The sequence below is a fragment of the Salmo salar genome, chromosome 01 (genome assembly GCF_965601325.2).
Source record: "Salmo salar chromosome 01, fSalSal1, whole genome shotgun sequence".
Taxonomy (NCBI): Eukaryota; Metazoa; Chordata; class Actinopteri; order Salmoniformes; family Salmonidae; genus Salmo; species Salmo salar.
In genome coordinates, this window is record NC_138291.1 from 29,140,518 (window position 1) to 29,165,439 (window position 24,922).

The window sequence follows — 24,922 nt, forward strand, 5'->3', positions numbered from 1 at the left end:
TCTTCTTGGTCTACACCCATTCAGCATCGTTTACACCATCTTAAGCTTTAGCAACACCTCTTTAAGGATTCACATGCGAGGCCATGTGCTAAACAGTGAGTACAACCAAAGTATAAACTAGCTTTTAGTCTAAATCTATGTTTAGCGACATGTCTGTATCCAGTTGTCGCAGTGACATCATGAACATTCTTTTGTCGTCCGACATCAAACTTGTCATTGTCATTTTGAAAAAGTATAAACAAAAACAGGTTGCATGACATCAACAGCCTGATGGACCAAAATAGCATAACTGGTGTATTTTAACACCAATTTAGTATATGTCAATCTAGCAAACCAGGGAACTAAAAGCAACTTTCAAAAAAATATAAATAAAATGGTTTAGCTTCTAGCTTGTTAGCTAGCTAGCCAGTTCAGGGCTCCCAAGTTGCGCAGCAATCTAAGGCACTGCATCTCAGTGCCTAAGGCGTCACTACAGACCCTGGTTGGATTCCAGGCTGTATCACAACCGGCTGTGATTGGGTCTCCCATTGGGCGGCGCACAATAGGCCCAGCGTTGTCTGGGTTTGGCCGTCATTGTAAATAAGAATTTGTTCTTAACTGACTTGTTTAGTTAAATAAAAAATTATTAATATATCATATTGCTGAGAACGGCTTAACTTTAGCTAAATTGTATTCATTATTACAGGACAATAAACTCGCAACAAGATAATGGCGAGCTAATGACAGAAAATAGCTTACAGTTGTGAGTGTGACAAAACAAAAGCAGGGCATTCTACCAGAGAATTGTATAACTTAGACACTGTCTCGTTGGCCTAACGTTATATCCTAATTTGACTTTGGTGCAGGTCATGTTGTTCTTCATATTACCATCTCTGGTAAACACACACTATATTAAAGCAAATCTAAAAAGTTAATTTGTCACATGGACAGGATACAAAAGGTGTAAACTGTACAGTGAACTGGTTACTTGCATAGTGGAGTCTTTGACATGTAGCTAAACAATTAACCAAAATCCCAACTCATAACATTACCACCCTGCATGAATCTACAGGCAGCTAAAGCTAACCAACTAGCTAGGTTCAATGTTAGATAGCTAACATTAGGCTATAACTAGCAATGCAAATGGCTCTGAGATGCAAATTTTACTACACAGATCATACACGTAACGTTAACCTCTCTGGGCTAGGTGGACTACGCAACAGCCAGTGTAATCCCGTGGCGCGATATTCAAATACCTTAGAAATGCTATTACTTCAATTTCTCAAACATATGACTATTTTACACCATTTTAAAAGACAAGACTCTCGTTAATCTAACCACACTGTCCGATTTCAAAAAGGCTTTACAACGAAAGCAAAACATTAGATTATGTCAGCAGAGTACCCAGCCAGAAATAATCAGACACCCATTTTTCAAGCTAGCATATAATGTCACATAAACCCAAACCACAGCTAAATGCAGCACTAACCTTTGATGATCTTCATCAGATGACAATCCTAAGACATTATGTTATACAATACATGCATGTTTTGAAAGCACATTTTGCAATATTCTGAGTAGATAGCTAGCCCTGTGATGCCGGGCTATTTAGACACCTCACCAAAGTCAGATTTACTATAAGAAAAATGTGATTACCTTTGCAGTTCTTCGTCAGAATGCACTCCCAGGACTTCTGCTTCAATAACAAATGTTGGTTTGGTTCAAAATAATCCATAGTTATGTTCAAATATCCTCTGTTTTGTTTGTGCGTTCAAGACACTATCCGAAAGGGTAAAGAAGGGTGACGCGCCCGACGCGTTTCGTGACAAAAAAAATCTAAATATTCCATTACCGTACTTCGAAGCATGTCAACCGCTGTTTAAAATCAATTTTTATGCCATTTTTCTCGTAAAAAAGTGATAATATTCCGACCGGGAAACCGTGTTTTAGTTCAAAGAGAGAGAAAATAAAAACATGGGGTCGCCTCGTGCACGCGCCTCAGTCTCATTGTCCTCTGATAGACCACTTACCAAAGGCGCTAATGTTTTCAGCCAGGGGCTGCCTCGACATCATTCAGCTTTTTCCCGGGTTCTGAGAGCCTATGGGAGCCATAGGAAGTGTCACGTTACAGCAAAGATCCTACATTTTCAATAAAGAGAGTCAAGAAGCCCAAGGAATGGTCAGAGAGGGCACTTCCTGTACAGAATCTTCAGGTTTTTGCCTGCCATATGAGTTATGTTATACTCACAGACACCATTCAAACAGTTTTAGAAACTTTAGGGTGTTTTCTATCCAAAGCCAATAATTATATGCATATTCTAGTTTCTGGGCAGTAGTAATAACCAGATTAAATCGGGTATGTTTTTTATCCAGCCGTGTAAATACTGCCCCCTAGCCCTAACAGGTAAACTAGCGAGCCAGCCAGCTAATGTTAGCAGTACACTAACTTGCATTGAACAAGTTTGACCAAATTAGAAACATATAATATCTGAAAATGTAGATAGCTACACTCTCTTAACCATATACATGGATGAACGCTTCTCCCTCTGTGTCACGGATGCCATGTTTGCCCTTCGTTTGAAGATGTATAAAACACCTGTCTCCTGATTACGACAACAGTGTTATCTTTTTCGACTTCCTCCACATTTGGAGAGAATGCCAAGCACGTGCAAAGCTGTCATCAAGGCAAAGGGTGGCTCCTTTGAAGAATCTCAAAGATTAAATGTATTGTGAATTGACTTTTTTGGTTACTACATGATTCCATATGTGTTATTTCATAGTTTTGATGTCTTCACTATTATTCTACAATGTAGAAAAAAGTTAAAATAAAATAAAAACCCTGGAATGAGTAGGTGTCCAAATTTATAACTGGTACTATATGTAAATTTGATATTTCTGTACTTAACTTTCAATACATTTGCTAAAATGTAAAAAAAATACTTTTACTTTGTCATTTTGGGGTATTGTGTGTAGATTGGGAGAGAAAAAATATATATGTAATCCATTTTGAATTCCGGCTGTAACACAAAATGTGGAATAAGTCGAGGGGTAAGAATACTTTAATAAGGCACTAATTATTCTATGATTTCATTTCAGATCCGTTTATGTGAGACGTCGGCGCTTCCATTTGTTTCCCGGCGTTTCAATTTAATGATGTTGCGGTAAAACCATGTGCGGTTATTATGAGCAAGACAACATCTAAATGTTGGCTTCAACTTGGTTTTCCATACAAAGTGTCCCATTACAAAGTGAACCCGCTTTTTGATCGCTTTCTCATTTTAAAATATAATACAGTATCCCTTCAGTAATACATCTCAAATGGCGAGGCTGACTAGCTACCACATGGACAGACTTCATTAGTGTGTTTGTGTCGGGAGCATGCTGTCTATTTAGCCAGGCAATACCCACGTTATTCTAACATATTTTAGAAGGTAAAAAAATAATGTTAATGTCAATGCATAATGATAATAGGTAGGCCTTTTCAAAAGATGTATTTTACTTGCCAATGTCTGTATGTACCCTGTATAGGCTAGTTGCTCAGCCTGCGAAGATAAAAATCACACACTCATCATTTGATTTCCTGTCAGATCTTGTCCCGGGCCAGTATATATTTTTTTAATTAATGCATGTAGCTTTCAGTTGGCACTGGCCCGGTGTGCCCCTGGAAAATTTACCTGAATGTGCGGTGCGCGTATGGCCTACAACTTTGTGTAGCCTAACTGTTTACGGGTAGATGCTAAGGCAATAAAAATGTAACTACAAAGTAGCCTGCGCCTTCCTGGCAGAATCATGATTATTTGCATCAATCCAGTGGCCATCTGTTTTGAAACTCCATCCTTAGTGCACTACAGAAACACCACTGGCCAAACAACTGTCTGGCGTTTACCTGAATTAAAGGCTAACTACAACAACAAAAATCTATATTTATCAGATTTTTCCCAGACCTCAAAATGGTCCCCTGATGTGGTTACATTTTTTATTTTATTTAACTAGGCAAGTCAGTTAAGAACAAATTCTTATTAGATGTGGGTACGCAGACCTACGCGTCACTGCGGACCCCCAATGTTTTGTGGCCCCCACCCCCGCTCTAGAGGATTTTGGAGAAGAAAACAAAAACAAAACACATGTAACTTTGACATCCGTAATAAATACATTTTGCACATTATTTTAAGTGTCTTTTCTTTGCTGTTACAATAAATCTATCCTAATTAAAGAACACAAGGGCATGCTAATTTAAAAATATGGCTAGTCATTCTTAGCCTGGTTCTATATGGAATGAAGGCACATTATGGGACAGAGGCCAGGTCATGATCAATTATTATATTTATTTAAAAGATTGTGCGACCAAATCATGTGCTGGTGCCACCAGCTGAAAAGGTTGGTAGTACCAGTGCCGCCAGTGGAAAAGGTTAGTGTAGAACCCTGGGTGCAGGGGACATAGGCCACACATATATATTTTAAATGCAAAATGCTTTTAACAGATGCTCTATACATGAAATTCACAAAGCACCAAACACCAGAGAAATGACTGATGTATTATTTCATTCTCTCTCCATAAATGTTTGAAAACACCTTAACAATGAAAGCACCGCAAGGCCACACTTTTCTTCCAGATGTTTTTTGTTGATGTTGAAAAAAAAGTCTAGGTGGTTGTGCCTGAAGCACAATGAAATGTTTCCCAAGGAGGATAGCTACTAAGCACTGCTGAATGAGAGTAACGTCTACAATGATAAAGACAGACAGACCATTAATAATCAATGTCCCACCAAAACAGGCTCGGAAACTCATCACTAAGAAAAATTCTGATTAAAGTGCTTTTCTTAGCCCCATGGGTGGTATTACTACACCACCAGTGTTTTAGGAGCTAATACGTGGACACACACATTACATCTATGGCACATAGCTACATGAGAATTTCAACAAAAGCTGTGTAGTGAAGGCTTACTTACTGTATAGCATGGAATTGTGTAAAATGTTAGAAACATGTCTACTGATGTTTTGGATATTCCTAAAACGGGTCAACGGGAGATGTTAATTGAATTAAGGAGTTTTAAATTCCCTAAATGGCATTTTTATCTAAAATGAGAGAGAACATACTTTATAACTTTCATTATGTGAGTAGTCCTGTCAGTTCACCTGGCAAACAATGGATGCTGTGTGAGAATTCTACAAAACTGCAGTAAACCAATCTGTTATCACTAAATGTCAATAATGTGGTCCTCAAAATACATAAATCATTTGAAAACAATATGGCAGTTGTTCCCCATATCTGAAAATCCCAATACTGTCTGTTATGATATTTAGGCGTTATACAGCCCAAATGTAAAGCAAGTGCCGTGCTAAGAACATTCAAATCTGTGGGACATCCCTTTTTGTGAAACCCGCAAAAAAATCAGTGTGTTCAGATTTGCTCTTTGCGATGGGTATTCTTTAACATAGTAAGATTGATGTGACATTGTATTGCCAAGTATGGGGTCAAACCAACCTCTAATGTCCATTGAGCGCGAGGTGACACTGTTGAGAAAGATTAAAACATCAGTGAGCAAGCAAACACTGAGACGAACGCACAGAGGATGGGTCCTGTGAGCGCACGCGGAATGTGGTCGAGTGAGCAGAGAATGGCAAGCACAAATACAACATCCCCACATGGATTTCTCTTCTCACAACAAAAAATCTTGCAACTGCAATAGTTGTATTATTACACTTCGATCACACCGACAGTGTCATTGCATTTTGGTACACCAGAATTACATACATTTCCAATGAAACCCTGCGTTTGCCTTGCAGCATTGGATTGCAGCGGCAGTGTGGTGCATACGTTGGATTTATCGAACATATGAGTCAAACTGTATGCATAGACGGCTTGACAGAAATGGTAGCAGAAGGTGAATGTTGACCTTTTGTTGCACACATCCAGATGATGCTGCGTACTATTTTGCGCAAGAACGCTGTCGGTGTGATTGAAGGTTTACAGGGGAAAATTCGAGACAATGAACATGGTAGTCACTAGCACAGCTTAATTATTATGGCTAAACAACACCTATGTTCTCTTAAAATCAGATTTTATAACTAACCTTAACCACCAGCTAACCTTATGCCTAACCCTGATTTTAAATTAATACCAAAAAGTTAGTTTTTGTTTTAATATATTTTTTGGATGCAGCCAATTGACTGTGGCTGAGTTATTTAATGGAAATCGGACTTTGACAGTGAAAGGCAATGGTGGTGAAGTAGGGACAATGGCCGACGATGAAAAGGTAACCGCTATAGTTTTTCAGTAGAGAACCTAACCAACTAACTATGATTTCAATATTGAAATTGGTAGTAAGTTGGTCTTCTGTTATTAAAGCAGGCTATCGATTAGGCAAGCTAGGTTAGCGTCAGCTAGCTAGGAAGTTAGCTAATTAGTTAACGTTTAAGCACATAAAACCAATGCCCTTGGTTTAACCGAGGGCATTGTAGCTAGCTAAGTCTGTAATTACACTCCAAAAAGTAAATGCTAATGTGGCTATCAGTTTGTGCAGAAATCATTTGGATGTGCAAACCCACAGTTTCATCAACTGTCCAGGTGGCTGGTCTCAGACGATCCCGCAGGTGACAAAGCCAGATGTGGAGGTCCTTGGCTGGCATGGTTACTGTGAGCAAAAAAGTATTTGAACCCCTGCTGATTTTGTATGTTTCCCCACTGACAAAGAAATGATCAGTCTATAATTTTAATGGTAGGTTTATTTGAACAGTGAGACAGAATAACAACAAAAAAATCCTGAAAAACACATGTCAAAAATGTTATAAATTGATCTGCATTTTAATGAGGGAAATAGTATTTGACCCCTCTGCAAAACATGACTTAGTACTTGGTGGGAAAACCCTTGTTGGCAATCAGAGGTCAGACGTTTCTTGTAGTTGACCACCAGGTTTGCACACATCTCAGGAGGGATTTTGTCCCACTCCTCTTTGCAGATCTTATCCAAGTCATTAAGGTTGAGGCTGACGTTTGGCAACTCGAACCTTCAGCTCCCTCCACAGATGTTCTATGGGATTAAGGTGTCTGGAGACTGGCTAGGCCACTCCAGGACCTTAACGTGCTTCTTCTTGAGCCACTCCTTTGTTGCCTTGGCCGTGTGTTTTTGGTCATTGTCATGCTGGAATACTCATCCACGACCCATTTTCAATGCCCTGGCTGAGGGAAGGAGATTCTCACCCAAGATTTGACGGTACATGGCACCATCTATCGTCCCTTTGATGCCGTGAAGTTGTCCTGTCCCCTTAGCAGAAAAACACCCCCAAAGCATAATGTTTCCACCTCCATGTTTGATGGTGGGATGGTGTTCTTGGGGTCATAGGCAGCATTCCTCCTCCTCCAAACACGGTGAGTTGAGTTGATGCCAAAGAGCTCCATTTTGGTCTCATCTGACCACAACACTTTCACCCAGTTGTCCTCTGAATCATTCAGATGTTCATTGGCAAACTTCAAACGGGCATGTATACGTGCTTTCTTGAGCAGGGGGACCTTGCGGGCGCTGCAGGATTTCAGTCCTTCACGGCGTAGTGTGTTATCAATTGTTTTCTTGGAGACTATGGTCCCAGCTGCCTTGAGATCATTGACAAGATCCTCCCGTGTAGTTCTGTGCCGATTCCTCACCGTTCTCATGATCATTGCAACTCCACGAGGTGAGATCTTGCATGGAGCCCCAGGGAGATTGACAGTTCTTTTGTGTTTCTTCCATTTGCGAATAATCGCACCAACTGTTGTCACCTTCTCACCAAGCTGCTTGGCGATGGTCTTGTAGCCCATTCCAGCCTTGTGTAGGTCTACAATCTTGTCCCTGACATCCTTGGAGAGCTCTTTGGTCTTGGCCATGGTGGAGAGTTTGGAATCTGATTGATTGATTGCTTCTGTGGACAGGTGTCTTTTATAAAGGTAACAAACTGAGATTAGGAGCACTCCCTTTAAGAGTGTGCTCCTAATCTCAGCTCGTTACCTGCATAAAAGACACCTGGGAGCCAGAAATCTTTCTGATTGAGAGGGGATCAAATACTTATTCCCTCATTAAAATGCAAATCAATTTATAACATTTTTGACATGCGTTTTTCTGGATTTTTTTGTTGTTATTCTGTCTCTTTCTGTTAAAATAAACCTACCATTAAAATTATAGACTGATCATTTCTTTGTCAGTGGGTAAACGTACAAAATCAGCAGGGGATCAAATACTTTCCCCCCCCTCACTGTACACGTGGTCTGCGGTTGCGAGGCCGGTTGGAGGTACTGCCAAATTCTCTAAAATGACATTGAGACGGCTAATGGTAGAGAAATGAACATTCAATTCTCTGGCAAGAGCTCTGGTGGCACGCCAATTGCATGCGCCCTCAACTTGAGACATCTGTGGCATTGTGTTGTGATAAAACTGCACATTTTAGAGTGGCCTTTTATTGTCCCCAGCACAAGGTGCATCTGTGTAATGATCATGCTGTTTAATCAGCCTCTTGATATGCCACATCTGTCAGGTGGATGGATTATATTGGCAAAGGAGAAATGCTCACTAACAGGGACATAAACACATTTGTGCACCAATACATTTGTTTATATTTTTGTTCAGTGTACTGCATACTATGAGATGGTCTATGTGAAATACAGATTTTATTGCTTTTACTCTGGCAGTTTTGTGCAGTTACAATAAAAGAGAATGCCCTCTAACCATCTTCTCTTTCTCCATTCCCTCTCTTCCTGCAGGTAACAATGACTTTGATCAAATCACCTCAACTTAATCATTAGTGGTACTGAGTGTTCCTGTAATTGCATTGACGCTGTATGAAGGCATTGTTATTAGGACATGTGTAACGTTGAGAGGATGACATGTTATTGACTTTCCCCAACTGTTTTCTATTTGCTTAGAAATATTGTTCTATATAGAATTTGTACAAGTACCTTATGTGATTGGATAGCTCTCCACAACGAGGGTTGGGCATGAAATGACAGCAGGCTGTTCAATACTGGGCCAAACTGAAGTGGCGAGTGGCGTGAACTGGTACGTTATCATTTATTTAGCTAAATGATCCTTAGTTGCTTCTTTTGATACACCAGCAGTCTTTAAAAACCGACTGTTATACCTCGAATGCAACTTTTCAACTCCAATTGAACTCTGTCCTATGCCATTTCCTGACTGTTTTTACTCTCGCTCTCACTGCAGTTGTTCTCAGGAGACAGGTCAGTGTGTGTGTCGAAAACATATGGCTGACAAGGTGGAGTCCGGTTTCTACTGCACTGCCCTGGACCACTACTAGGCACAGGACGCCAAGTTTGGACAGGTGAGTCACCTTTGACCTTGACATAACTTTCTTGTAAGGCTTTTGGGATCATGAGTGTTCCCTAATTCATCGTGTGCCTTACAGAACTCGGCACATATGTAGCCCTCCACCTTCCTCAGTGGAATCCTGACCAGGGGTATCAAACTCCAATGTCTATGTACCTGTTGTGTTGGCGTAGTTACCAGACCAGCTGGAGGCGGTGACAGTGATGTGTCGCAGTGTGACCAACAAACAGCCACTGTGCCATGATGCCAGATGACGACAACCAAATAATATTCCTCCACCCTGGATCACGGTAAAGACACCAAGTCTCTCACTCTATACGTTTGTTGCATATGAGCAAGTGAGTAGTGGGTCTGTATATGAAAGCGTGTGTGTAGAACACACGTTGTGTATATGAGTCTACTCTAAGTCCATATACACCCTGTATTACATGCCGGTGTTTGTTGACGCACACTTTTCTTGTATGTGAAATCCCTCTCTTGTCTCCTCAGATATTTGGTGCTCCCCAGACCAGTGTTAAGGCAGGGATGGACTACACCGTTTGTCTGAACTTGCCCCTCTACTCTGCACTCAGTGATGCAGTCCCCATACGCACTCATCGACACGGTTAGTCCTCCCCACTAATTACATCTTCTGTATCATTCTGTCGATTGTGCTGATGCCCCACTGTAAGAACCTGGAGATCTTCACTGGTTCTGAAAGAGGTGACGTGGCCACATTCCAGTGTTACCACTGTCTGGAGAACAGCTAGAGCGTAGTCAAGACCCCTCCCGAGACATCTGCCACAACTTTATCTTCAGCGTGCCAGCTCTGCTGCACCACAGAGCTAAAGGTATGGCAGCGCACTCCAAACAGTCATGCAGGACTACTTAAATATCCATAAACATACTTGTATGCTCATTTAAAAAGTGAGCTACAAAAGTATTCGGACAGTGACTTTTTTTTGTTGGTTTTGGCTTTGAAATTATACAATGACTACGAAGTGTAGACTGTCAGCTTTAATTTGAACGTATTTTCATCCATATCGGGTGAACAGTTTAGAAATTATAGCACTTTTGTACATAGTCCCCCCATTTTAGCAGACCAATAGTATTGGGACAAATTCACGTATGTGTATTAAAGCAGTCAAAAGTTTAGTATTTGGACCCATATTCATAGCACACAATGACTGACTACATAGCGTGTGACTCTACACATTTCTTGGATGCATTTTCTGTTACATATCCTAACAATTCGAAAGATTGCTCAGAAAACCAGGTGGTTTTTTTTCTCGAATATGACTTTATGCCAATTAAGATAAGCAGGAGTAAGGTGTTTACATGACTAATGCACACAGCCTTTTGCCATAAAATAATTGTGCTAGAGGGGATGGCCGCCGTTTCACGGGCACCTGACCAATTTTTGAGATTTCCTTGCGCTGATCCCTACTTTGTCATGAACAGTTGCCACTATGGTTGAATATTTTCCCAGTATTTTACAGATGTTTCATCCAGAGAACAAATCACTTTTCTCCTGGGTAACCCGGTATTTCCACCCAAAACCGGAAGTGTAATTACAAAGCATAGAAAATAGGCCTATGTCTGGATTTGATTAAAGATTTGAAATACATTTCAAACCTGATGCTACCTGTGCCTGATGAGCCATATATTAAATACATTTTAGAAGCCCTACATCAAAATACATTTTTTCGTGCACAAGTCTGAAAAAGCCTAAATGATTGTTTCATTATACAATACATATGATATTGGCTACTGCACATAACGCATGAAACAAAAACAAAAGCCCATAGATGTAGCTAGATATATGCCCTCTTGGGTAAATACATTCAAAAACCTCCAGTAGGCAAATTCTTTTAGTGGGAATGATATTACTATTATATAGATTGGAAATACACACCTCCTTCAGATTATGATAAAGTTGGGAGAGAACATGCAAATCTGGTGCAGCACACGCGGCCTACAAGTATAGGCTAGCGAATTTGATTTTACATTTTGAAATATAATAGGGCCTATTTCTATAATTCGAGGTAGGCTGACTCATACCTTCCATAATATTTCCCCTAATGTTGTTATAGCCTACCCCCTCTTTCTCTCTATTGTTACTTTATTTCTTCCTCACAACAGTTAAATGAAATAAGTTGTCCTCATCTTCATCATTCTAATGACATGCTTAATATAATATAGTTGGACTAGAATTAGATAAGTGAAAGCAGTCTCTCTTCATTAAGATTGAATGGTTATGGTCTGAATAAATAACTGCCATAGCCTACCGCCATCGCGTTAGCAATTCTTTCAAACTTCCCGTGAGTTCTATTGGCTGCTGTATTTAACATTCAGTAAACAAGAGCTTGCATCCCTCGTTGAATGGTCTATTGGTATAAGAAATGCAGACTCTGAAGCATTTATATGGGCTGCAATTTCTGAGGCTGGTAACTAATGAACTTATCCTCTGCAGCAAAGGTATCCCTGGGTGTTCCTTTCCTGTGGTAGTCCTCATGAAAGCCAGTTTCATCATAGCGCTTGATGGTTTTTGCGACTGCACTTGAAGAAACTTTCAAAGTTCTTGAAATGTTCCGTATTGACTGACCTTCATGTCTTAAAGTAATGATGGACTGTCATTTCTCTTTACTTATTTGAGCTGTTCTTGCCATAACATGGACTTGGTCTTTTACCAAATAGGGCCATCTTCTGTATACCACCCATACCTTGTCACAACACAACTGACTGGTTCAAACTCATTAAGAAGGAAAGAAATTCCACAAATTAACTTTTAACAAGGCACACCTGTTAATTGAAATGTATTCCAGGTGACTACCTCATGAAGCTGGTTGAGATAATGCCAAGAATGTGCAAAGCTGTCATCAAAGGGTGGCTACTTTGAAGAATATCAAATATATATTTTAATTTATTTTTAAAAAATGGGTTACTACATGACTCCATATGTGTAATTTCATAGTTTTGATCTCTTCACTATTATTCTACAATGCAGAAAAGAGTTAAAAAAATAAAGAAAAACCCTGGAATGAGTAGGTGTCCAAACTTTTGACTGGTACTGTAACTACAGTATATGCCTATATCAATCTTGTAAAGGATTATCTATTTTGGATGCAATTTTAATGGAATTGAGAAAGATTTAAAGCAACGATATTCGAATGATAAGCTGTTCTAAAACTGCAACAACAAAAACCAATCTTTACAATAAAAAAAAAAGTGGCCTCCGAAAGCCAGATGGAGGTGTAAATTAGACAAGCATTCGGTCCTTATATTACTGTAGCATAGGCTATCCTGCAGCAAATTTAGGGCCTACCTGTCACAAGAAAAAAAAAAAAAGTGACCATGAGTTGATAGGTCTACATGCATTGTGAACTGCGCTCCATACTGAGCGTTGACGATTGATCATACAGAGAGCAGAGAGAATGCCGTAGAGAAGCCAGATTTACACATTGCATATAACTTCACAGTTCCATTCCACGTCATGCTGTTCATATGAATAATTCAGTAATAATTTACCAGTTTCTGGAAGTTATTTATACCGGGAAAAGGGAGTGGTTCAACCCTAGCTGGCACGCAATCTTTAATACTAAAGAAGTTTTGAAGTTCTGATCACCTTTGTTAGAATACCTAATGCTAAATTGTAGACCACACTGTTTACCAAGAGAGTTTTAATCTCTATTTTTCATAGATGTCTATTTACCACCACAAACCGATGCTGGCACAAAGACCGCAATCAACAAGATGTGTAAGGCCATAAGCAAACAACAAAAAGCTCACCCAGATGCAGTGCTTCTAGTGGCTGGGGATTTTAATGCAGGGAAACAGAATTCAGTTTAACCAGCATGTCTCCTATGCAACTAGAGGAAGAGAATAAAAAATAAAGAAAGATAAACCCTAGATCACCTCTACGCTACACAGAGACACATACAAAGCTCTCTCGCCATCCATTTGGCAAATCTGACCATAACTCCATCTTCTTAACAAGCAAAAACACAAAACAGGGAGTAACAGTGCCGTGCTCAACACGGAAATGGTCCGATGAAGCGGATGCTAAGCTACAGGACTGTTTCGCTAGCACAGATTGGAATATGTTCCGGGACTCATCTGATGGCATTGAGTTTACCACATCAGTCACTGGCTTCATCAATAAGTGCATCGATGACGTAGTCCCGACAGTGACCGTACGAACATATCCTAACCAGAAGCCATGGATTACAGGCAACATCCGCACTGAGCTAAAGGCTAGAGCTGACGCTTTCTAGGAACGGGACACAAATCCGGACGCTAATAAGAAATCCCGCTACGCCCTCCGATGAACCAAAGTGGCAATATAGGACTAAGGTCAAATCCTAGTAGATCATCTCTAACGCTCGTCGGATGTGGCTGGGCTTGGAAACTATCACGAATTACAAAGAGAAACCCAACCACGAGCTGCCCAGTGACGCGGGCCTACCAGTCAAGCTAAATGCCTTCTATGCATGAGAGCACCAGCTGTTCCGGACAACTGTGTGATCACACTCTCCGTAGCCGATGTCAGTAAGACCTTTAAAACAGGTTAACATTCAGACGGATTACCAGGAAGCATACTTCGAGCATGCGCCGACCAGTTAGCAAGTGTCTAATACCCACATGTTTAAAGCAGACCACCATAGTCCCCATGCCCAAGAACGCCAAGGTAACCCGTCTAAATGACAGCTTTGAAAGGCTGGTCACTGCTCACATCAACACCATCATCCCAGACACCCTGGATCCACTACAATTCACATACCACCCCAACAGATCCACAGATGACGCAATCCACACTGCCCTTTACCAACTGGACAAAAGGAACGTCTACTTGAGAATGCTGTTTAACCCACTACAGCTACATTCAACACAAGTGCCTTCCTCAAGTGCATTAACGACGTCGTCCCCACAGTGACCGTACCAGGTTCTGAAATTAACACCTGCCAAGCGCCAAATGCGGGTAGATTTTCCGTTTGGCGAGTAAATCTCAGAAGGCTATCCGCCACATTGGCGGGTAAATGTTTATACCAAAATAGTCATGCAATAAAATATCTGGCATGATGGCTCGGAGGAAATTACTCATGTTTGCCAGCCACAGACCGTCTCATAGTGCTCCTAGTTTCATGGCACTGTTTACCATACGGGACATCAGCTACTCGACATCGCTCACTTGCCACGGGTCTGCTGCTAGCTACCGTTCATTAAATATCTGTTATGTGGCGCCATTTACTTGGAGTAAGCCAACCTTTGAAATGAAAACCCACCGAAGAAAAAGAGGATGAGTCACATAAAAAGGTTTGGAGATGGAGTTAAGAGGCTGGCTACAGTATGAGGCTGAGGCGTTGAGTTGTTCTGTGTGTCGCCAGTATGGCAAAAATAAAAGCAGAAATAACTCATTTGTCATTAGAAATAAAACGATGAAACTGGAAACATTCGTGACCATGAACACAGCAAGTTTCACATTGAGCGCAGGACAAAGACACGCAGTCAATCGGAGCCTCTCCTCTTGATACCTTCTGTGACAGCGCTAAAGGCAATGTCAGAGCAGACCAGCACGAAGATGAAGATACTGTTTAGGAGACTGTACATGCCATTGGCAAGAAGGCGAGACCACTTTGACTTGGAGTGGATGTGCGAGTAAGTGAAAATGTTGTTACTCTTGCAGCTAGACTAGTACTTTTGTAGCTCATTTTTTCAAGTCTATTTAGAAGACATGGTTCAGTATTGTAGGTTATTTCTCAGCTCTTGATAAGCTTTGGTTCACCTCAAAATAGTGTATAAATACCATAAAGTGATAGGCCTACTGACATGGATCTCCATGCTTTGTCCCGGGCTCAATGTGAAACTTGCTGTGTTCATGGTCACGAATGTTCTCCAGCTTCATCGTTTTATTTCTGACATGGATCTCCATGCTTTCCTATGGCTCTGTAACATTCTATTTTACTGTTTTTCTCCAGATGCTGTTTACATTTTAACCTCTTTTGGGTAAGGAGCAGTATTTTCACGGCCGGATGAAAAACGTACCCAAATTAAACGGCGTACTACTCGGGCCCAGGAACTAGAATATGCATATTATTAGTAGATTTGGAAAGAAAACACTGAGGTTTCTAAAACTGTTTGAATGATGTTTGTGAGTATAACAGAACTCATATGGCAGGCAAAAACCTGAGAAAAATCCAACCAGGAAGTGGGAAATCTGATGCTTGTAGTCTTTTCAAGTCATTGCCTATCTAACACAGTGACTAAGGATTCATTTTGCACTTCCTAAGGCTTCCACTAGATGTCAACAGTCTTTAGAAAGTTGTTTGAGGCGTCTATGGTGAACAGAGAGCGAACAAAGGAAGTTGTAATTTGTTGACTCAGGAAAGCACGAGTTCATTGGCGCGCATTCACGTGAGGGGTAGCTGTGTTCCAAAACGTTTTTCAAGACATTGGAATCGTCCGGTTGGAATATTATTGAAGTTCTAAGTTAAAAAGGCCCTAAAGATTGATGCTATACAACGTTTGAACGAACGTAAATATAACTTTTTTTGACTTTTCGTCGTGACATTTTGGCCGCGCTTCCTACACTTGGAGTAGCTTACTGAATGAGCAAACAACAAGGAGGTATTTGGACATAAATTATGGAGTTTATCGAACAAAACAACATTTATTGTGGACCTGGGATTCTTGGAAGTGCCTTCTGATGAAGATCAAAGGTAAGCGAATATTTCTAATGCTATTTATGATTTTAGATGACTCCAAAATGGCAGGTATCTGTATTGCTTGATGTCTTTTTCTGAGCGCAGTACTCAGATTATTGCAAAGTGTGCTTTCCCCGTTGAAGCTTTTTTGAAATCTGTCACAGCGGTTGCATAAAGGAGATGTTCATCTATAATTCTTTGAATAACAGTTTAATATTTTATCAACGTTTGAGTATTTTTGTAAATTGTAGTGCTGATTCACCGGCAGTATTGGAGGCAAAATATTTTCTGAACATCATGCGCCAATGTAAAAATGCTGTTTTTGGATATAAATAACAACTTGATCGAACAAAATAAATGCATGTATTGTGTAACATGATGTGCTAGGAGTGTCATCTGATGAAGATCGTCAAAGGTTAGTGCATATTTTTAGCTGGTTTGCTGGTTTTTGTGACGCCTGTCCTTGCTAGGAAAATGGCTGTGTGGTTTTTCTTGTGTTGGAACTGTCCTAACATAATCTAACTTTATGCTTTCGCCGTAAAGCCTTTTTGAAATCGGACAATGTGGTTACATTAAGGAGATGTGCATCTTTAAAATAGTGTAAAATAGTCGTATGTTTGAGAACTTTGAATTATGACATTGTGGTTTTGAATTTGGCGCTCTGATTTTTCACTGGCAGTTGAATAGTGTCCCACCTCCCCAAGAGAGGTTAACCTCTCTGGGCTAGGTGGCACCAAATCGTCCCACCTACGTAACAGCCAGTGCAATCCCGTGGCGCGTTATTCAAATACCTTAGAAATGCAAAACCTTCAATTTTTCAAACATATGACTATTTTACACCATTTTAAAAGACAAGACTCTCGTTAATCTAACTACACTGTCCGATTTCAAAAAGCAAAACATTAGATTATGTCAGCAGAGTACCCAGCCAGAAATAATCAGACACCCATTTTTCAAGCTAGCATATAATGTCACATAAACCCAAACCACAGCTAAATGTAGCACTAACCTTTGATGATCTTCATCAGATGACAACCCTAGGACATTATGTTATACAATACATGCATGTTTTGTTCAATCAAGTTCATATTTATATCAAAAACCAGCTTTTTTTTTTACATATTTTTTACATGTGACCAGCATTCCCACCGAACACTGCCGGTGAATTTACTAAATTACTCACGATAAACGTTCACAAAAAGCATAAATTATTTTAAGAATTATAGATACAGAACTCCTCTATGCACTCGATATGTCAGATTTTAAAATAGCTTTTCGGTGAAAGCACATTTTGCAATATTCTCAGTAGATAGCCCGGCATCACAGGGCTAGCTATTTAGACACCCAGCAAGTTTAGCACTCATCAAAGTCAGATTTACTATAAGAAAAATGTTATTACCTTTGCTGTCTTCATCAGAATGCACTCCCAGGACTTCTACTTCAATAACAAATGTTGGTTTGGTCCCAAATAATCCATCGTTATATCCAAACAGCGGCGTTTTGTTCGTGCGTTCAAGACACTATCCGAAAGGGTAAATAAGGGTTACGAGCATGGCGCAATTCGTGACAAAAAAATTCTAAATATTCCATTACCGTACTTCGAAGCATGTCAACCGCTGTTTAAAATCCATTTTATATATGGATAATATTCCGACCGGGAATCTGCATTTAGGTAAACAGATGAAAAAAAATAAAGCATTCGGTCGACTCGGGCACGCGCCTAAGCCCACAGTACTCTGAGCGGCCACTTACCAAACGCGATAATGTGTTTCAGCCAGAGCCTGCCTCGATATCGTTCAGCTTTTTCCCGGGCTCTGAGAGCCTATGGGAGCCATAGGAAGTGTCACGTTAGAGCAAAGATCCTAAATCTTCAATAAAAACAGCCTAGATGAAACACATCTTGTCAGACAGGCCACTTCCTGCATGAAATCTTCTCAGGTTTTGGCCTGCCATATGAGTTCTGTTATACTCACAGACACCATTCAAACAGTTTTAGAAACTTTAGGGTGTTTTCTATCCAAAGCCAATAATTATATGCATATTCTAGTTACTGGGCAGGAGTAGTAACCAGATTAAATCGGGTATGTTTTTTATCCGGCTGTGTCAATACTGCCCCCTAGCCCTAACAGGTTAAAGCATTGTGACACAATTGACTTTACCACCCTTATAGTGTTGATCCTTAAGTAAACAAAAGGTAGAAGGCTAATTTAGCACAACCAACTGCCAGCTATATTAGATAACATGATTGTATATTTAATTATTATTGAATTAATTTGACGTTTGATTTTTGATTTTTACAGTTTGGATGAAAAAAAAAGAGGAATTGCTGTGGGCTCAACATATTGAAATGAGAAGCAGGCCAAAGAGCTTATGCACCATATCACAGGAGGTGGAGAGAAACAATATCAGAGAGAATCTGAAAAACACCAAATTTCTCTCCATCATGTCAGATGGCTCCACAGACAGTCCTGTGAAAGAGGAGGAGTTCATTTATGTCAGATTCTGTCACAAGGGCAAGATCGAGTCGAAGCTTGTTGGCATCAAGTAGGTGGAGAAGGCAGACGCGGTACACATAAGCAACTCCATCAGTGCCATCATGGAGGGAGTGTGTGATGAGTGGGGGAGCAAGTTGGTCGCTCTGGGAACAGATGGAGCTGCTGTGATTACCGGAGCCAAGAATGGTGTGGTCAGCCGGCTGAAGGGGGACAGGGCCTACATCGTCAGCATCCACTGTATGGCACCAGAATTGGCGGGACCCGATATGTAGGACACCTATTGCGTGCACTGGACCACTTCCTGTGAGGTTACCAGGGGCTTGTCCAGCACCTGGAACAGGTAGTGGTTCTAGATTGCTATGCTAAGTACTCTAAAAGTCATCATCAATTTGTAATGTCCAGTAAATAACAAACACGGTTACAATTGGTAACATCATGTTTCAATGCTTTATGGACTGAGAAAGTGTCATATCTAATAGATTTTTTTGGACCGCAATTGTCTATTTGTATGTCTTTGTTCTTTATGTATTTCAGATTCAATCTGCTGATGTCCAAAATGTCAGAGGTGTCCAGCAGGCCAAGGCCAGGAAATACTACAGTACTGCGAGGGAGGCTTATCTGTTTCTGTGGCTTCCTGCATGACAAACTAACACACCTGAGCAACCTGTTTGCAGAGGTCCACCATCACCATAGCAGAAGCCCACAGCTCCTTGTGCTCAACACAGGCAGTAATTCAAAAGTACAAAACCAGTTTATTTAAGCTGCAATAGGAAATACTTAACTTAAAAGAATTAAGAGAAAGGATTACATCAATAAGCGAGGGAGAGAGTTATAAAGGAAAATTCTGAAAGGATGGTAAAATGAGCCTTTTATCATCAGAGAAGGGCCCATGATGAAGGCCACAATGGCCAACAGATGAGGGAAATTCGCTGACCAGAGGTGACAGCAAGACCCTCGTCACCTCACAGGACAAAAGGCTTGACAGGCTTGTCGAGAGTATGAGTGACAGGTTCCAGGACGCCAGTGTACGTGTCCCGTGTGCCACCAAGCTGGTCAGCTTCACCAACTGGCCAGAGTCAGGAGATGCAGCAAGTTACTTTATGTTTTGTATTACAGGGCAAGTAGGTTAGGCTCAGGTTCATCATATTTTTATAGTTTGAGAATTAAAACTGCATGATGCTTGTTGTAATGTATACAATTATTCTAGATTTTGGTGACACTGAAATGGAAACCCTGGTGGACCACTACAAGCCTGTCCAGGAGATCTCTGGCATCCATGTTGAAAGGATCCCTGACCAGTGGACTGTCCTGAAGGTGCTGATGTACCAAGAGCCCCAGTCCCTGCAGAAGATGTCCTGGTTCCGTGTCAACAGGAGCCATCAGCATTCCTACCCTGATTTGCTGGCATTGGTTGACCTGGTCCTGTCCTTCCCTGCCTCCACAGCGGAATGTGAAAGAGGTGTTGAAACAGGTGAAAACCGATTGGCGGTCCAACTTAAAGTCTGATACACTGTCAGATCTCCTTATTGCCCAGCTGTCCTCTCCAGAGATCAGGGAGTATGATCCGATAAAAGCTGTGACACTGTGGCACCAGGACTCTGTCAGGAGCAGGAGGCCAGACTTGATGGACCGTGCAGAGGGGTTGATTGCGGTAGAGAGTGAGGAGTGTGATGAGGTTTAAGTTGATTAAGCATCTGATAGGTATACAAAACCTAATTTACTATTATGTTTGATCCGTAAGTACATTTAATAGCAAATACTTCAGTAGAATTTTGAGCTGAAGACTTCTTCAGTTGTATTCCAGCTGGGAAATTAAATCTAGCCACAGCCAAAATTAACCGGCATCTGATAAGCCTCTATTTTACCTGTATTTTTTCAGGGTATTTCTACTCAAAGTAAAGGATTTGTAGAGCTGCTTCCCCTTTGTATCAGGAGAGCACCAGTTCTATGTCCACTGCACTTCTCATAATTGTATCTTACCATTGTTGTTGCCCTGTTTTGACTTCCATATACCCTTATTCATTGTATCTGATATGTTTTGTTTATTTCATTGTGTGCCCACTGTTTGGCGTGTTTTCACTCTGTACAGCACTTTTGGTCAACTACAGTTGTTTTTAAATGTGCTCTACAAATAAACTTGATTTGATTAACCGTTGATCAATATATTAAAATAATTATGTTTAAAATTTTGCTCTGGCCTCCTCTTTAAGTTTGTAATCAACATAATACCTTATTATCTCAATGAAACGTACTGAAATGAATGTATACGTGACACAAAAAGGCTATTTATTATTTTGGCTGGTAAAAAAATATAATTGGCTGTTGGATTTATTCATCTACCAGTCCCCTTGGCAGGTGAGCCAAAAAGTTAATTTCGTACATTTCCCAACCAGAAGCCATGGATAACAGGCAAACATCCTCACCAAGCTAAAGGCTAGAGCTGCCGCTTTCAAAGAGCGGACACTAATATAAGAAATCCCGCTATGCCCTCAGACAAACCATCAAACAGGCAAAAGCATCAATACAGGACTAAGATTGAATCCTACTACACCGGCTCCGACGCTCATCGAGAATGCAGCAGGGCTTTAAAAAGGGAAACCCAGCCACAAGCTGCCCAGTGACGCGAGCCTACCAGACGAGCTAAATTAATTAATTGCTCGCGTCGAGGTAACACTGAAGCATTCATGAGAGCACCAGCTGTTCCGGAGGACGGTGTAATCACGCTCTCCGTAGCCGATGTGAGCAAGACCTTTAAACTGGTCAACATTCACAAAGCCACGGGGCCAGACTGATTAACAGGACGTGTACTCAAAGCATGCACAGACCAACTGGCAAGTGTCTTCACTGACATTTTCAACCCCTCCCTGTCTGAGTCTGTAATTCCTATACGTTTCAAACAGACCACCATATTCCCTGTGCCCAAGAAAACGAAGGTAACCTGCCTGAATGATTACCGCCCCATCGGTAGCCATGAAGTGCTTTGAAAGGCTGGTCATGGCTCACATCAACACCATCATGCCAGAAACCCTACACCCACTCCAATTTGCATACCGCCCCAACAGATCCACAGACGAGGCAATCTCAATCGCACTCCACACTGCCCGTTCCCACCTGGAAAAAAGGAACACCTACAGTGGCTTGCAAAAGTATTCACCCCACTTGGCATTTTCTCTATTTTATTGCCTTACAACCTGGAATTAAAAATGATCATTTGATTTACACAACATGCCTACTATTTACACTTTAAGATTCACAATAAAAAAAATATTTTGTAACAAACAAGAAATAAGACAAAAAAACAGAACTTGTGCATGCATAACACCTTTTGCAGCAATTACAGCTGCAAGTCCCTTGGGGTGTCTCTATAAGCTAGGCACATCTAGCCACTGGGAGTTTTGCCCATTCTTCAACGCAAAACTGCTCCAGCTCCAAGTTGGATGAGTTCCGCTGGTGTACAGCAATCTTTAAGTCATACCACAGATTCTCAATTGGATTGAGGTCTGGGCTTTGACTAGGCCATTCCAAGACATTCAAATGTTTCCCCTTAAACCACTTGAGTGTTGTTTTAGCAGTATGCTTAGGGTCATTGTCCTGCTAGAAGGTGAACCTCCTTCCCAGTCTCAAATCTCTGGAAGCCTGAAACAGGTTTCCCTCAAGAATTTCCCTGTATTTAGCGCCATCCATCATTCCTTCAATTCTGACCAGTTTCCCAGTCCCTGCCGATGAAAAATATCCCCACAGCATGATGCTGCCACCACCATGCTTCACTGTGGGGATGGTTTTCTCAGGGAGATGAGAGGTGTTGAGTTTGCACCAGACAAAGCATTTTCCTTGATGGCCAAAAAGCTACATTTTAGTCTCATCTGTCCAAAGTACCTTCTTCCATATGTTTGGGGAGTCTCCCATATGCCTTTTGGCGAACACCAAACGTGCTTGCTTATTTTAAGCAATGTCTTTTTTCTGGCCACTCTTTCGTAAAGCCCAGCTCTGTGGAGTGTACGGCTTAAAGTGGTCCTATGGACAGATACTCCAATCTCCCTTGTGGAGCTTTGCAGCTCCTTCAGGGTCATCTTTGGTCTCTTTGTTGCCTCTCTAATTAATGCCCTCCTTGCCTGGTCTGTGAGTTTTGGTGGACGGCCCTCTGTTGGCAGGTTTGTTGTGGTGCCATATTCTTTCCATGTTTTAATAGTGCTCCGTGGGATGTTTGAAGTTTCAGATATTTTGTTATAACCCAACCCTGATCTGTACAGCTCCAAAACTTTGTCCCTGACCTGTTTGCAGAGCTCCTTGCCACTTGCTTGGTGGTGCCCCTTGCTTAGTGGCGTTGCAGACTCTGGGGCCTTTCAGAACAGGTGTATATATACTGAGATCATGTGACACTTAGATTGCACACAGGTGGACTTTAACTAATTATGTGACTTCTGAAGGTAATTGGTTGTACCATATCTTATTTAGGAGCTTCATAGCAAAGGGGGTGAATACATATGCACACACCACTTTTCCATATTTTTATTTATTTCACTTCACCAATTTGGACTATTTCGTGTATGTCCATTACATGAAATCCATTTAAAATTACAGGTTGTAATGCAACAAAATAGGAAAAACGCCAAGGGGGATGAATACTTTTGCAAGGCACTGTGTGAGAATGCTGTTCATTGACTACAACTCAGCGATCAACATCATAGTGCCCACAAAGCTCATCACTAAGGACCCTGGAACTAAACACCTCCCTCTGCAACTAGATCCTGGCTTCCTGATGGGCCACCCCCAGGTGGTAATGGTAGGCAGCAACAAATCTGCCACGCTGATCCTCAACACTGGGGCCCCTCAAGGGTGTGTGCTTAGTCCCCTCCCGTACTCCCAGTTCACCCGACTGCATGGCCAAGCACAACTCCAACACCATCATTTAGTTTGCTGATGACAACAGCGGTAGGCCTGATCACCGACAACAATGAGACGGCCTATAGGGAGGTCGTCAGACACCTGACAGTGTGGTGCCAGGACAACAACCTCTCCCTCAATGTGAGCAAGACAAAGGAGATGATCGTGGACTATAGGAAACGGAGGTCCAAACAGGCCCCCCATTCACATTGACGGGGCTGAAGTGGAGCGGGTCGAGAGTCAAGTTGCTTGGTGTCCACATCACCAACGAACTGTCATGGTCCAAACACACCAAGACAGTCATGAAGAGGGCATGGCAACACCTTTCCCCCCCCAGGAGACTGAAAAGATTTGGCATGGGTCCCCAGATCCTCAAAAAGTTCTATAGCTGGGCATTGGCCCTCAGATACTCTACAGCTGCACCATTTAGAGCATCTTGACTGGCTGTATCACAGGCTGCAAGGCACTGTACGGCCCAGTACAACACCGGGACCGAGCTCCCTGTCATCCAGGACCTCTTTACCAGACAGTGTCAGAGGAAGGCCCTAACAATTGTCAAAGACTCCAGCCACCCAAGTCACAGTCTGTACTCTCTGCGATCACCCAGCATGCAGTAGCAGAGTGCCAAGTCTGGAACCAAAAGACTGCTGAACAGCTTCTACCCCAAAGCCATAAGACTGCTGAACAGTTATTAAACAGCTACATGGACATTCTGCTATTCGCCACCTACCTACATGTACATAGTACTTCAAGCAATCACCTAACCAAACCTACATGTACATATTACCTCAATCACCTCAACTACCTTATTTTATTGTGTTACTATTTTCTTACCTATTTGTTAATTTTCTTACTTTTTAACGGCATTGTTGGGTGAGGGCTCGTTAGCGTTTCAAGGTAAAGTCCACACTTCTCGTATTCATCGCATGTGACAAATAAAAGTTGATTTGAATTAGTTTAATATCCAATTATTCGTGTGCATGTAAGTTAAACGTATTGTCGAAGTCAAGCATGAATATATATTCACAGAAAAAATATCACTCCAGCCAGTGTTTTCTGTGCAGGAAAAAAGTTCTGGCGTTCACAAACATAGCTTCGACTTTTTCACCTAACCTACAAAATGTTAGCTAGCTAAACTGGTTGACTTTAGAAAATACACAAGCCTTTCTCCAACTTACCCTAATACTACCAGCTCCCCGTATTTTATTGGGTCTTTAGTCGGGTCGCAGTGTTCCTCCTGGCTTGGCGAAAACATTAGGCTTTTTCTTGCTTCTATGGACAGCAGGCGCCCCTCGATCTCAATGCACTCGCCCAAATTCAAAAGGAAAAGATCATAGGAAATACACTTCAAAGGGTGTAAGCAGCTGCCATTTCATTACAATATCACGTCGTTTACGTCTTTACAACCATATAGAGCCATCTTCTTTAAAAAAAATGATCGAATACAATTATTTTGTGTTAGACATGTTACAAGCAAGTCGTAATTAACGTAACTTGCCAGTTCAATCCGCTCTAAAAGCGGATGCATAAACAGCCAGGCACAGGGGTGGACCATACCATTCAGCAGTCCTTT

At 41.3% G+C, this 24,922-nt stretch overlaps 1 protein-coding gene across 1 annotated transcript in view; it reads right to left on the reverse strand.

The window, feature by feature from the left end:
* LOC106594164 (E3 ubiquitin-protein ligase pellino homolog 2) overlaps positions 1-24,855 on the reverse strand; it is a 48,605-nt gene extending 23,750 nt beyond the window's left edge. The window contains exon 1 of the mRNA XM_014185560.3: positions 24,528-24,855. Within this exon, the coding sequence (XP_014041035.1) occupies positions 24,528-24,604 (77 nt within the window). The 5' untranslated portion in view covers positions 24,605-24,855. The remainder of the gene's footprint in view (positions 1-24,527) is intronic.
* Between the last annotated feature and the right edge of the window lie 67 nt (positions 24,856-24,922).